Source organism: Theropithecus gelada, chromosome 2, assembly GCF_003255815.1.
Source record: "Theropithecus gelada isolate Dixy chromosome 2, Tgel_1.0, whole genome shotgun sequence".
NCBI lineage: Eukaryota > Metazoa > Chordata > Mammalia > Primates > Cercopithecidae > Theropithecus > Theropithecus gelada.
In genome coordinates this window covers 179,518,297-179,533,786 of record NC_037669.1, presented here as the reverse complement: position 1 = coordinate 179,533,786, position 15,490 = coordinate 179,518,297, and the positions used below count along the sequence as shown (strand labels likewise).

Here is a 15,490-nt window from a genome sequence, read left to right as displayed (position 1 = left end):
CAAGTAAATGACCTCAAATAAATGTATTCCTAGCCTATGTATTATTTAATTTTTTTTTCTTTTTTTTTTAGACAGTGTTTCACTCTTATTGCCCAGGCTGGAGTGCAATGGCATGATCTTGACTCACCGCAACCTCCACCTCCCGGGTTCAAGCGATTCTCCTGCCTCAGCCTCCCGAGTAGCTGGGATTACAGGCATGTGCCACCATGCCTGGCTAATTTTGTATCTTTTAGTAGAGACAGGGTTTTCTCCACGTTGGCCAGGCTGGTCTCAAACTCCTGACCTCAGGTGATCCACCCGCCTCGGCCTCCCAAAGTGCTGGGATTACAGGCCACCGTGCCCAGCCTATTTAAAACTTTTTAATATTCCTCTGTTATAATTAGAACAAAACATGGCCACAAACAAGTGAGAAACTGTGTTTGAATTTTCACAAATATGTTTGGATTTTAAATGCCTTGTAGTTCGTGTTGGGAAATCAGACCATTCTAATGTCTTCATATCCTCACCCTTATATCAGTATAAAAAGTTTGGCTTCAATTAACAGATAATCCTTTACAATAAAGAATTGAGATCTGGTTTCACCACTTCGCTAATTGTTTCTTCATACATCTGGCTCAATGGAATATACTATGCCTGAGATATATTATTAGAAAAACAGTTTTCTATATTGTTCCACAAAAGCAAGAAATTAATTAGAGGGCCCATTTCCCACAGCAAAAGGTAGGGATTTACTCTATCAGCCAATGCTCTGCAATTCCCTCTGGAGAAACCCATCAGTTCAGGTTAGAAGGAAAAGTCTTTGCCTTGCAACTTCATTCAAACACTGCTCAGAGTTCTCATCAGACTGACTCATGCCTGCAGGCAAGCCTGGTGTGAGGAAGGATGCCTCAGCCCAGGTGAACCCTTGCCAGGCTGGACTTGTCTAGTGGGAGAGAAAAAGTTGCCTGCAGGGTGAGAAGCCATCTTTCCACTATGGGTGTAGGCCTTCCTCCTGACACTGGCTCAGGAATCTCTTACTAAAATACAATTTTAAGTAAGCTTTGAATGTGGAAAGTTCATTGACTGTGCATTTCAGCTTTTCATTTTTCTACAGAGCATCATGGAGATCATGATCCATGGTGGACTGCGTGTAAGATGAGCTGGGGGTGTCAGCAGAATGTATTTGGAGGAATCCACAGTATTGGCAGAGCACAAAAAGGCCCCTGCAGGTTTTGAAGAGCTGTAGGATGTACTTGCGAAATTTCTCCCCCAGAAAGAAGTAGATGATGGGATTAAGGCAGCAGTGAACAAAAGCCAGAGTTTCTGTGGCCTGGATGGCATAGTCCAAGTATCTTTCAAAAGTGCAGTCCTGAAGGACTTCTAGATCCACCAGGGTCTCTAGGAAGAGCACTATGTTGTAAGGTGTCCAGAACCCAAGGAAGAGGACCACCACGGCAAAGATCATCTTCACCGCCTTGTTCTTCTTCTCGTTTTTACAATGCTGCAAGGTTCTGATGATCATGGAGTAGCAAAACAGCATGATCCCGAAGGGGATCACCAATCCGAGAATGTTGATTTCCAGGGAGCTGATAACCTTCCAGGTCGTGGAGTTGAGCGAGTACTTGGTTTTGCAGTAAGTATGGTTGCGCTCAGTATAACAAGTGCTGAACAGAAAGCCAGGAAGGGAGGCAAACACGGCCACTGACCATGTAGCTAAACTGGTGATGACCCCATAAGTCAAGGTCCTTGCCCTCAAGGAAAACACCGCATGCACAATGGCCAGGTATCTATCAATGCTCATAAGCATGACGAAGAATATGCCACTGTAAAAGCCCACCAAGTAAATCCAGGAAATCATCTTGCACAGACCTAGCCCAAAAACCCACTGGTCTGCTGCATAGTAGCCCCAAAACGGGAGGGAAAACACGAAGAGCAGATCTGAGATGGCAAGGTTGAGCAGGTACACATCAGTCATGGACCTGAGTCGCTTGTATTTGAACAGGACCAGAACCACCACAGAATTTCCAAGCAGACCAAATACAAAAACCAAGGAGTACAGCGGGGGCAGGAAGAGCTCCCCAAATGCCTTGATGCCTTCTTTGGTGCAAGGCTTGGGGATACTTTCATACAGATAGTAATTGCTGTATATGCTTTCATCAAGGGTGGTGTCTGCTATATCCGTGGGGTTCATTTTTTAACTCTACAGGCTCCTCAAGGCAGGTCTGGGCCCAACCAGAAGAAGCTAATGAGGGGAAGAGCAAAGGAGATTTTTGTGAGAACAAAAATAAACCAAAGTGTTGCTAAATGCAGAGCATAGCTGCGTACTGTTTTGCTCTAGGTCTGTATATGCCTTTCCCAAGATGAAGGGCTCGATTACTCACAGGGCCCTGCAGCCAGATGAAATAATTTTGGGCTTTGGAGGCAGACAGGTTTGTTTCAGATTCCAGTTCGGGCACTCACTAATGTTCTTACCTCTCTGCTAGGAGCTTCAGTTCTCTCATTTGTAAGTGAGGATCGTAAAACCTCCTTTTCAAGCAGGTGTTCTTCAAGGATGTATTTCAAAAAGATATTTCATAGTCTGGGGTTACTGAAATCACTTTCAGGGATGACAAAATCAGTTGAACAATTCTCAATTGGGTGTATTTTATATGCATGATCATCATCATGATCATCGTCAAACTGCATATAAAAATCATTTCTATGCACAGAATCCTATTAGAGTGGGAATTCGCCTGATGGATCTAGAAAACACATATTGCAGGCAGAAGTAAAACCTCTATCTCCCCAACCACCTTCACTCCTATCTCAATTGGTAGATAAAGAGGTTGAAATCTTCTTAAAATTTATCATATGCTGACATGTCTATCAGAGGGACTCAGGGCTGAAGGACTTTCCGACTCAAGGCCACTCCCTTGCTTCCTTTTTGAGGCTTTTGTGGGACCCTCACATTCCTTGTTAAAATCCTTTTCACATTCATCAGTAAATTCACATTCGATCTCTCCCCACACCCTCCCCACCACACACCCAATGCCCAAACTGTGTTTCTCAAGAAAGAGTTTCTGAAACCAGGTGTGCGGTGGCCCATGCCTATAATCCCAGCACTTTGGGAGGCCAAGGAGGGAGGATCACTTGAACCAAGGAGCTCCACACCAGCGTGAGCAACATAGGGAGACCCTGTCTCTACAAAAAAATTGTTTTAAAAGTTAGCTGGGTGTGATGGTATGTGTTGATAGTACCAGCTACTCAGGAGGCTGAGGCGGGAGGATCCCTTGAGCCCAGGAGTTCAAGGCTGCAGTGGGCTATGATGGCACCACTGCACTTCAACCTGGGCAGCAGAGTGAAACCCTGTCTCAAAAAAAAAAAAAAAAAAAAAGAAAAGAAAAGAAAAGAAAAGAGAAGAGAAGAAAAAGAAAAAAAGAAAAAGATTTTGGTTTACTCATGCAAATAGACAGTGAACACCTGTTGCATCACAGAGTCTCCAAAAAAGTTTGTTGAATGACTAACAATTCTACTCTTTCTCCACCATTTACCAGTAAAAATGAAAGGCATAAACAAGGCTGAGGAGTTAGGAAATTATCAGGAGAACAAAAAACCAGAGACAGAGCTGGTAAGGGTCTGGAATTCTTCTGTAGGTCTTGTGTGTGTGGTATTTCTTGCCTGGGAGTCTTGCTAGAAGCAAGAAGCAGACAAGTGTATATTTTTAATGAAAATGATCTATTTATTTTGGGCATGTGGACTCAGGCCAGATGCGTGCAGGAGGAGAGTCCCATATAAATGAATGCCCATCAGATGAGGGCTCGGAGGGTGTGGGGACAGGTAGAAGGTGTGTGGGCTGCAAGGTAGGTGCCAAGTGTAAGCCCTAGACTCGCGAGGGGCCTGAGTGTCTGAGCCAGGTCCAGAAAGCAGTGTGCGACCCAAGACCCTGAGAATGTCCCCATCCCCACTTACCTTGCTTTTCTGAAAGCAGCTCTGAGGAAGGTCTGTGAGGGTCTGTGAGGCAATGCCAGGCTTGCTCAGGAAGCACGATGCTAAGAAGGACCGGTGCCTTTCAAGGGTGCGTGGCTTCCTGTGAGCACGAGTTCTCTCCCTCACCCAATTGTACTGAGTTCAAGTGGGGTTTTTTGATAGAAGTAGGAAGCAGAAAATGATTCTTAGTCATTTCCCAAGACTGAAGGCCAAGAAGATGTGCTAAGAAAAGATCAAGGAAAAAAATGAAGTCAGTTTCTTTTTAAAAAAGAAAATTTTTAGTTTTTAAAAATGTATTTGTTGGCTTTTAAAAAAGAGATGTTTTTAAAGAAATAGGGTCACCCAGACCGGTGTTCAGTGGTGCAATCACAGCTTACTGTAACCTCGAACTCCTAGGCTCAAGTGATCCTCCTGCCTCAGTCTCCCAAGTAGCTGAGACTAGAGGTGCAAGCCACCATGGCTGACTAATTTTATTTTTTGTGGAGATAGGGGTCTTGCTACATTGCCCAGGCTGATCTTGAACTCCTGGCCTCAAGTAATCCTCCCACCTCAGCTTCCTAAAGCACTGGGATTACAGGCATCAGCCACTGCTTTTTGGCTTTTTAGTTTAAAAAAAAAAAAAATTCCATTTAACTGGCCATATGCTATAGCAACAATCTGTACATTTTGGATCAGCAACCTGTTTGTTAGTTTCTCATCATGGATATGCAGGGACCAGCAATCAAGATGTGCCATGTTCTCCTGACAACTGGGATCTGAGAGGCCAGAGTGAGAAGGAAAGCCAGAGATAGTCAAGAAAAAGGATATTCAAGAGGAGAGAAGAGAAAAACTTGTCCAAATGTATGTGTCTGTGAGTGACTGCCAACCACATTGTTTGATTCAGTAGTTGACACGGCCTCAAACCGGTGTGAAGTGACCTGGCAAAATAGCTTCAAGTCCTTTTGCAACAGGAAGACCCTCACCCAAGCGCCTTCTGCTTGGAGACTGCGGAGCTTCGCTGGCCGTGGTCTTGGCTGAGGTCTTGATCTTCACTTTGGACGTGGGTAGCAGTCATAGCCAAGGAGCGGACATGAACCCTAAGTCTCTCATAGCCTCAGCTTTTGGCAACTTCCAGATGCTTTCCCTGTGTTTCAACAGTTGCTTAGCTCTTTGGTTCAACTTAAAAGAGCCATAAATATCATTCTTTCTGAGGAATTGGCATAAATAGGAACTAAAACACTGAGCTAGAATGGAGTTAGAGAACCCTTTTTTTTCATTATCACTTCCCCCAAGGAGTCTTTTGAGACTTTTTTTTCCTAACACTCCCTCATAAAATTTTAATGCTACAGATATACTGTATATCTATTTATACAGTGTATGTGTATCTGTGCTTTATACATAAAATGAATAAGAAATTTTTCTCCCTCCAAGAGCTAAGTTTTACCTTGGGGGCAATATCGCCTCTACTGAGAATGCACGAGTTAGAGAGTAGAGGCACTCAACTCAGGCTCTGTGTCCCTATGAGGCATATAGCAACATCTGCAATATCTGGAGACATTTTAGCTTGGGATGGGAGGGAGTTACTACTGGCTGGTTTCTTTTTTTTTCTTTTTTTTTCTTTTTTTTTGAGATGGAGCCTTGCTCTGTCACCAGGCTGGAGTACAGTGGCGTGATCTCAGCTCACTGCAACCTGCACCTCCCAGGTTCAAGCAATTCCCCTGCCTCACCCTCCCGAGTAGCCAGGACTACAGGTGCACGCCACCACGTCCAGCTAATTTTTTGTATTTCAGTAGAGACGGGGTTTCACCATGTTGGCCAGGATGGTCTTGAACTCCTGACCTCAGGTGATCTGCCTGCCTCAGCCTCCCAAAGTGCTGGGATTACAGGCATGAGCCACCACGCCTGGCCTGCTACTAGCTTCTAATGAGTAGAGTCCAGGAACGCTGCTAAAGTCCTACAATGCACAGGACAGCCCTCCACAGCAAAGAGTTATCTGACCAAGAAGATCAGTGGTGCTGAGGTTGAGGAACCCTGAACTAGAGCAGTGTTCCCCAGAGTATGAACTGTGGAACCAGATTCATAGATAGCCTGCAAAAGAGAAATGGGGACAGGTGCTCAGGTAGGTCTGGGGAACGCTGGGCTTGGGTTCAAGTTAAACACAGTTCCATCCTGCAGTGCTTCCGGGGGCCCTTCCAATGCTGATATCATGTTGAGCCTCTGGAAGAAGGAGTTGCAATAAAAGTGCCCCACGTGTATTTGACTAGCTAATCTATGCCCATTATATAGAGTAATTTATAAAATGAACGTATTTCCAGAAACATGGGGCCTGAAGAAGATTCTGCCATTAAATTATAGACTTTGAGATACAAGTTAGAGAGCTGGCCGGGGGCAAAGTGTGAAGGACAGGAAAGCATGTGCCTCGGCAGGGGCCTGGGCAAGTTCATCTGAGCACACCACCTACATCTCCATGAGCTCTGCCTGGGTGGGGGCAATGTTAAGGTTCTAGAACATATGCTATCTAGAGGTCCAAATCATCATAAATGAGCATTGATTCATGTGGGTCTATAGATGATCGCTGGAGAGCCAGTTAGTCCTTCCTTGACTGAACCTGGCCATGTGACACACATCCTGGTCCCATGAGTGAGGCAGAGTGTGAGCTCCAGTGGCCTCATTGGTTGAGAGGACTTGCTTTGAGTCTGAGTTTGGATCTCAGTACCACCACTCACTAGCTGTGTAAACCTAAATTTTCTTATCTGTAAAAAGGGATGATAATACTTGAGGATTGTGAGGGAATTAAATGAGCTGATGTTTGTAAAGCACTTAGCATAGCGCCTGGTACATATAGGTGTTCAACAACGCACTAGCAGTGATTAGAAATTAGTAGGATAGGCCAGGTGTGGTGGCTCACGCCTGTAATCCCAGCACTTTGGGAGACCAAGGTGGGCAGATCACGAGGTTAGGAAATCGAGATCATCCTGGCCAACACAGGTGAAACCCCGTCTCTACTAAAAATATGAAAAATTAGCCGGGCATAGTGGTGGGTGCCTGTAGTCCCAGCTACGCGGGAGGCTGAGGCAGGAGAATGGCGTGAACCCATGGGGAGGTGGAGCTTGCAGTGAGCCGAGATCTCGCCACTGCACTCCAGCCTGGGAGACAGAGCTAGACTCCGTCTCAAAAAAAAAAAAAAGAAAAAACAAGAAATTAGTAGGATAAATACGATACACAGGAATAGCTTCCTCTCTTGAAATAGCTGAGCCCAGAGCGTGCCCTTGGCCATTGCTGGGATCCCAGGAAATATTTGGATTTAGACTTTTTGGGCCACATTCAATTTCCAAGTCAGGGTTCAGGTAAAAAGCAGGTTTCAGGTTTCCAAGTTGCAGAGGTTACGCCCCGGAGATAGTCAGTCTTCAGGTTGGCAAAGTAACAACATTACTGTCCTGGAGAAATACTAAGTAGGTGTCCCTTCAGTAAGGATTTCAAAATTAAACATCCAAAAAAAAAAGGACCTCAGTCCCCAAAAAAGAATCTTTCCCCCCACCCCCCGAGACGGAGTTTCACTCTTATTGCCCAGGCTGGAGTGCAGCGGAGCGATCTCGGCTCACTGCCATGTCTGCCTCCCCAGTTCAAGGGATTCTCCTGCCTCAGCCTCCCGAGTAGCTGGGATTATAGGCGCCCGCCACCACACTCGGCTAATTTTTTTGTATTTTTAGTAGAGATGGGGTTTCACCATTTTGGTCAGCCTGGTCTCAAAATCCTGACCTCAGGTGATCCAACTGCATTGGCCTCCCAAAGTGCTGAGGTTACAGCCTTGAGCCACGGCGCCCAGCCAGAATCATTTTTTAATTAATGCCCATTTCATTTCTTTTTTTTTTTTTTTTTTTTTTTTTTTTTTTTTTTTTTTGAGACGGAGTCTCGCTCTGTCAACCCAGGCAGGAGTGCAGTGGCCGGATCTCAGCTCACTGCAAGCTCCGCCTCCCGGGTTTACGCCATTCTCCTGCCTTAGCCTCCCGAGTAGCTGGGACTACAGGCGCCCGCCGCCTCGCCCGGCTAGTTTTTTTGTATTTTTCAGTAGAGACGGGGTTTCACCGTGTTAGCCAGGATGGTCTCGATCTCCTGACCTCGTGATCCACCCGTCTCGGCCTCCCAAAGTGCTGGGATTACAGGCTTGAGCCACCGCGCCCGGCCCATTTCATTTCATAGATGGAGAAGTAGGAACACAGAGAGGGGAGGTGGTATGCTCAAGGCAACCCAGCCAGTCAGCGACACTCTCAGGGCTACACTCACACTCCTGACATTTTCATGGACACATGTTCCATTAGGCTTAGTTTCTGAAACCTAAGCAGAGAGGAGCAGGCCAACAAAAAAGACTGCAAAGCCTACCCCAAACCATGGTGGTACACAGTACAGCGCATGCTTCCAACACGAAGGAAAGCTGGAACATGAGACTACAGCGCCCCCTGGTGCACCAAGCCTTATTTCAGGGTCAAAGACATCAAGGTACATTGCCCGGGCTCTGGGCACGATACCAACCCACAGGGACCAGCATATCTGAAATTGTGCCTTCAAAAGGAGCGCCACAGGACTCAGCTGCAGAGCTATGGTGATTAAGCCTTCAAACCTGTTATTTACAGCTCAAAATGAGAGAAGGCTGCCAGGCAGGGCCACACCAGGAGTAACAGGGACAAGGTAACAATGAGCCAGAGCTGTACCGGCAGTTCATGTATGGCAAGCATGTGAGGTTACTTGGGTTTCAAGGGCTTTCTGTCCATTGGCTATTTTGAATAATTTTGTGTGTTCAGAGCAATGGGGCTGTCCCTAGTGCCTGGTACCTGGCCTCAGGGCAATTAGAGCTAATGCACAGTGGCCCCTGAGTATGAGGGCCTGATAAGGGAAGTGATTGGGGTGTGAACTTAGCTGTTCAAAAACGGGAACTGACTGGCCTCTAGCCAGCACCTTAAAACTGGGTCAAGACAGCATTTAAAAACCAACAACAACTATATTACAAAGGAGGTCTGAATAAGCAGACAAACCTGTGGTAAGGAAATAGAAGGCTGCAAATGACTAAATTACTAGTCAAATTTTTTAAAGATAACTAAAAATTCCTACACATTTGGAAATTAGACAAGACATTTTCATGTTCATGTGACCCGAATGTCAAAGAAGATACAATGGAAAACAGAAAACACTTATAAGTGAATAAAAATAAAATATCACTCATCAATGTTGTGGTGGGTAGCTAAATTGGGCCATAGAAATAGATGCCTGTAATCCCAGCACTTTGGGAGGCTGAGGCAGCCGGATCATTTGAGATCAGGAGTATGAGACCAGCCTGGCCAACATGGTGAAATCCCATCTCTACTAAAAATACAAAAAATTAGCTGGGCGTGGTGGCATGCCTGTAGTCCTAGCTACTCAGGAGGCTGAGGTATAAGAATCGCTTGGACTCAGGAGGCGGAGGTTGCAGTGAGCCAAGATCGTGCCACTGCACTCCAGCCTGTGTGACAGAGTGAGACCCTGTCTCAAAAAAGAAAAAAAAAAAGAAAGAAAAAGAAAATAATAGCAACATGTTGAGCCAAATAGTGGGGCCATGAACTTCAAAACCCAGGCTTTCAACAAAGAAAAGTGAACCTGTTCAGAAACAGTAGAAGAAACCCAGGGCCAGCCCCTTAGGGTTACTCCTTCCTCAGAGTCCTCGGGTGTCAAATACTGTCAAATACTATCTCTCCCATCCCTTGGGAGTAGATATCCTTTTCCTCCCCTCATCCCTCTCCCTCAGTCTCCTTTAGCCCCTGTCATTTCTTGGACACTCCCACATCAACACTCAGCCACTGACCCTGCTTAAATATTAGCACCACAGGGTTAAGGGCTGGGAAGTACTAAGCCTTCCTAAGTGCCAGATGTCAGTGTGGAGAGGGAAATGAAATATGAATGGCTGAACATCGTCACTGTGGTTCTCTCACTGCATTTGGACATTTGGACATTCCAAAGAACATTCCAAGATAAGTGATACTTAATGCGAAATTTAGTTTTTAAAAAGGTTTTTTAGAGAGACAGTATCTCTGTCACCCAGGCTGGAGTACAGTGCACTGTACTCACTGCAAACTCAAACTTCCTGGGTTCAAGTAATCTTCCTGCCTCGGCCTTCCAAAGTTCTGGAATTACAGTAATGAGCCATGTGCCTGGTTGAAACTTAATTTATTTTGATTCAAAATATTTTCAAAGGCCAGGCGCAGTGGCTCATGCTTGTAATCCCAGTACTTTGGGAGGCCAAGGTGGGTGGATCACCTGAGGTCAGGAGCTGGAGACTAGCCTGGCCAACATGGTAAAACCTCATCTCTACTAAAAATAAAAAAATTAGCCAGTCATGGTGGCACATGACTGTAATCCCGGCTACTTGGGAGGCTAAGGCAGGAGAATCACTTGAACCCAGGAGGCAGAGGTTGCAGTGAACCGAGATCGTGCCATTGCACTCCAGCCTATGCAACAGAGCAAGACTCTATCTCAAAATATATATATATAATTTTTTTCATGTAATATTAATGGTACTTAAACAAAATAACTTTTTCTTGCTCTGAAAATATTTATAACTTTAAATAACAAAATACCACGAAAATGATAACAGGAACATCTTATCAAACCACAGTGTGTTTCTATGTGTGTGCCTAAGTATACACATACCTTTGAGAACCAAAATCATTTATGTGAACAATATTTATAACACACAACAAGCAGATGTAATCAGTTCATGTAATAAAATACATCCATGGCACAACAGTATATCTCAATTATAAAACCCGTCATCTATCATCGTTTTAGGATCCAGGCTTATTTCCTGTATGAGACATGAACACGTGGTTAAAAATTCCAAGATGTATTTCTTTGAGTCCCCTGGTTTACTAAAAAAGGAAAAGAGATATGTCATTAATTATTGAGTGCTGGTAAATGATCCTTCTTGCATATAATTGAGAATGCCATCAATTTGGTTAAGGTTCAGTCAAGTTGAATTGTGAGATTTAAGAAAAATGTGAAACTGTTCACATTTCATTATGCAATATCAAAATCTCAGTGTGAGAGTTTTTTGTTACCGTTGTAACAAACCACCACTACGAAATTCAGCGGCTTAAAAAACGTGAATTTACCACCTTACAGTCTGGCAGGCAAAAATCAGAAGTCAGTTTCTCTGGGTGTTAGTAGAGCTGGTTCCTTCCAGAGGTTCTAGGGAAGAATCTGTTTCCTTGTCTTTTCCAGCTTCCAGTGGCCACCTACATTCCTTGGTTCATGGCCTCTTCCTCTGTCTTCAAAGCCAGCAGTATAGCATCTTCTCTCCTCTCTTAACTCATGCCTTTTTTTTACAAGGACGCTTGTTATTACATCTAGCCCAGGTTCCTTTGGAATGTAGAGAAACACATTCACTGGTTCTGGGGATTAGAACATGGACATCCTTGGGGGCCATTATTCTGCCTACCATATGGGATTCAGTAATGTCACACTGATCTCATCAGAAAATTCTTCCTGGCAAGTTGTCATATTCATGGTAACAAATACAAATTTTCTTAGATTATAATTTTTGCTTGAAAACTCAAATTTTGGCCAGGCGCGGTGGCCCAAGCCTGTAATCCCAGCACTTTGGGAGGCCGAGACGGGTGGATCACGAGGTCAGGAGATCGAGACCATCCTGGCTAACACGGTGAAACCCCGTCTCTACTAAAAAATACAAAAAACTAGCCGGGCGAAGTGGCAGGCGCCTGTGGTCCCAGCTACTCGGGAGGCTGAGGCAGGAGAATGGCGTAAACCCGGGAGGTGGAGCTTGCAGTGAGCTGAGATCCGGCCACCGCACTCCAGCCTGGGCGACAGAGCAAGACTCAGTCTCAAAAAAAAAAAAAAAAAGAAAACTCAAATTTTATCATTGGTGACAAACATTATCAGTTGTTTCACTTGAAATGACAAGCTTATTTTATTTATTTTCAATAAAATATCTACCAAATACCTTGTTTAAAGAATCATAAAGGGGCCTGGTGCAGTGGATCATGCCTGTAATCCCAGCACTTTGAGAGGCCACGGCAGATGGATTGCTTGAGCCCAGGAGTTCAAGGCCAGCCTGGGCAACATGGGAAAACTCCATCTCTACAAAACATACAAAAATTAGCCAGGCGTCGTGGTGCATACCTGTAGTCCCAGCTACTCAGGAGACTGAAGAAGGAGGATCACTTGAGCCCTGGAGGCAGAGGTTGCAGTAAGCCAAGATCCCACCACTGCACTCCAGCCTGGGTGACAGAGCCAGACCTTATATATATATATAAAAAAAAAGGCCGGGCGCGGTGGCTCAAGCCTGTAATCCCAGCACTTCGGGAGGCCGAGACGGGCGGATCACGAGGTCAGGAGATCGAGACCATCCTGGCGAACACAGTGAAACCCCGTCTCTACTAAAAATACAAAAAAAAAAAAACTAGCCGGGCGAGGTGGCGGCGCCTGTAGTCCCAGCTACTCGGGAGGCTGAGGCAGGAGAATGGCGTGAACCCGGGGGGCGGAGCTTGCATGAGCTGAGATCCGGCCACTGCACTCCAGCCTGGGCGACAGAGCGAGACTCCGCCTCAAAAAAAATAAATAAATAAATAAATAAATAAATAAATAAATAAATAAATAAAATAAAAAATAAAAAAAATAAAAAAAATCATATGTGGTTTGTCATTCTTTCAAGCAAAATGGAGTTCCATGTGAATCCAAGGGTAGAGATAACAAAATTACTTTTTCCTACTTTATCAAAGAGATTATTATTATTATCTTTTGTTTTTTTTTTTTGAGATGGAGTCTTGCTCTGTCACTGGAGTGCAGTGGCATGATCTCAGCTCACTGCAAGCTCCGCCTCCTAGGTTCATGCCATTTTCCTGCTTCAGCCTCCTGAGTAGCTGGGACTACAGGCACCCGCCACCACGCCTGGCTAATGTTTTGTATTTCTTGGTAGAGATGGTGTTTCACCGTGTTAGCCAGGATGGTCTCGATCTCCTAACCTCATGATCCACCCACCTCAGCCTCCCAAAGTGCTGGGATTACAGGCATGAGCCACTGCGCCCAGCCTTTTATCATTATTATTATTACAGACAAAGTCTTGCTGTGTCACCCAGGCTGAAGTGCAGTGGCACAATCATAGCTCACTGTAACCTTGAACTCCTGGGCTGAAACGATCCTCCTGCCTCAACCTCCCAAATAGCTAAGGACTATGGGTGCGTGCCACCACACCCAGCTAATTTTTTAAATTAATTTTTTATAGAGATGGGGTCTTGCTAGGTTGACCAGACTGGTCTTGAACTTCTGGTCTCAAGTGATCCTCCCGCCTCGGCCTCCCAAAGTGCTGGTATTATAGGTGTGAGCCACCATGCCTGGCCCTGCAAGGACATTATTAAGTGAAACTGGTTCTGGGAGTGCACAGCAATGAAGAAAGTACATTTTTCAGTTCACTTTGGTGGTTGTGCCTTAATTTGTCCAAAGATCCCCAATGGTTTTGCCCACCATCAGAGCAAATATCAACAGAGTGAAAAAGATAAAGTTATAGTATTATCAGGAATACAGTTTTGATATCATGGATACTCAGGAAGGGATCTCAGGGACCTCTTTCCCTGCATTCCCCACAGGATCCATAGACCACACTTTGAAAATTGCTGTTTTAAGGAAATGAAAGCTGCCAGCAGATGGCAGCAGGTACAGCAGCATTTTCCAATTTAGATTGACCATTATTTAGAAAATTGATTTCATGATAAATTTACAGTTTTGCCTTTAAAACTCACAGACAGCATTTCATTTCAGAAAATATTTTTAACTATATAAAAGAATTCCACGAAATAAATGCTACTTCAGCTCACAACTTAAATTATCCAAGAACTTTTTCTTTCTTTTCTTTTTTTTTTTTTTTTTTTGTTTGAGACGGAGTCTCGCCCTGTCGCCCAGGCTGGAATGCAGTGGTGCGATCTCAGCTCACTGCAACCTCCGCCTCCCGAGTTCAAGCGATTCTCCTACTCCAGCCTTCCAAGTAGCTGGGATTACAGACGCGCACCACTACACCCAGCTAATTTTTGTATTTTTAGTAGTGACGGGGTTTCATTATGTTGGTCAGGCTGGTCTCAAACTCTTGACCTTGTGATCCACCTGCCTCGGCCTCCCAAAGTGCTGGGATTATGGGCATCAGCCACCACACCCAGCTTATCCAATAACTTTTTCTTTCTCCCTTTCTTCCTTCCTTCATTCCTTCCTTCCTTCTTTCTTTTTTCTTTTTTTTTTTCTTTTCTTTTCTTTCTTTCTTTCTTTTTTTTTCAGAGTCTTGCTCTGTCACCCAGGCTGGAATGCACTGGTGCTTTCTTTCATGGCTTATTGCAACCTTGACCTCCCAGGCTCAAGCAATTCTCCCACCTTTGACTCCCAAGTAGCTGGGACTACAGGCACATGCCACCATGCACAGCTAATTTCTTTTACTTTTTGTAGAGATAGGGTCTCACTAAGTTGCCCAGGCTGGTCTGAAACTCCTGGCCTCAAGCAATCCTCCCACTCTTTGTCCTCCCAAAGTGGTGAGATTACAGGCATGAGCCACTGCACCAGCCCCAATAACTTTTTCTTGAGGCAACCATCATATTTCAGTACAGTCAGGACATCATAGCTGCAGGTTCTGCATCCTCAAATTCAACCAAGAAAGAATGGAAAATATTTGAGAAAAAAAATTAAAAATTAAAAATAGGTGCTGGGCGCGGTGGCTCAAGCCTGTAATCCCAGCACTTTGGGAGGCCGAGATGGGCGGATCACAAGGTCAGGAGATCGAGACCATCCTGGCTAACATGGTGAAACCCCGTCTCTACTAAAAAATACAAAAAAACTAGCCGGGCGAGGTGGCGGCCGCCTGTAGTCCCAGCTACTTGGGAGACTGATGTAGTCTACTCAGTCCAGCTACTCAGGAGAATGGTGTAAACCCGGGAGGCGGAGCTTGCAGTGAGCTGAGATCCGGCCACCACACTCCAGCCTGGGCAACAGAGCGAGACTCTGTCTCAACAACAACAAAAAATTAAAAATAGACTAGGTGCAGTGGCTCACGCCTATAATCCCAACATTTTGGGAGGCTGAAATATGAGGATTGTTTTGGGAGGCTGAGGTGGGAGGATTGCTTGATGATGATATGACTGTATACCTAGAAATCCCTAAAGACTTATCCAAAAGGCTCCTAGATCTAATAAATTCAATGAAGTCTCAGTTTACACAATCAGTGTACACAAATCAATAGCACTGCTGTACACCAATGATGACCAAACTGAGAATCAAATCAAGAATTCAATCCCCTTTATAACAACTGAAAAAAAAAAAAAAAAAAACCTAGGAATATACTTAACCAAGGGAGGTGAAAGATAGCTACAAGGAAAACCACAAAACACTGCTGAAAGAAATCATAGATGACACAAAAAAATGGAAACATATACCATGCTCATGGATGGGAAGGTAATATTGTGAAAATGATCATACTGCCCAAAGCAAACTACAGATTTTATGATATTCCTAACAAAATATCATTATCATTTCTCACAGAACTAGA

At 44.6% G+C, this 15,490-nt stretch overlaps 1 protein-coding gene across 1 annotated transcript; it reads right to left on the bottom strand.

Annotated features, from left to right (window-relative positions):
* Positions 1-694: 694 nt before the first annotated feature.
* CCR4 (C-C motif chemokine receptor 4) lies at positions 695-4,079 on the bottom strand. Its single transcript, XM_025377232.1, has 2 exons — positions 3,928-4,079; positions 695-2,221 (listed from the first exon to the last, which is right to left on the bottom strand). Exon 2 carries the CDS (start codon positions 2,168-2,170, stop codon positions 1,088-1,090), a length of 1,083 nt encoding a protein of 360 aa, XP_025233017.1. The 5' UTR covers positions 2,171-2,221; positions 3,928-4,079; the 3' UTR covers positions 695-1,087.
* Between the last annotated feature and the right edge of the window lie 11,411 nt (positions 4,080-15,490).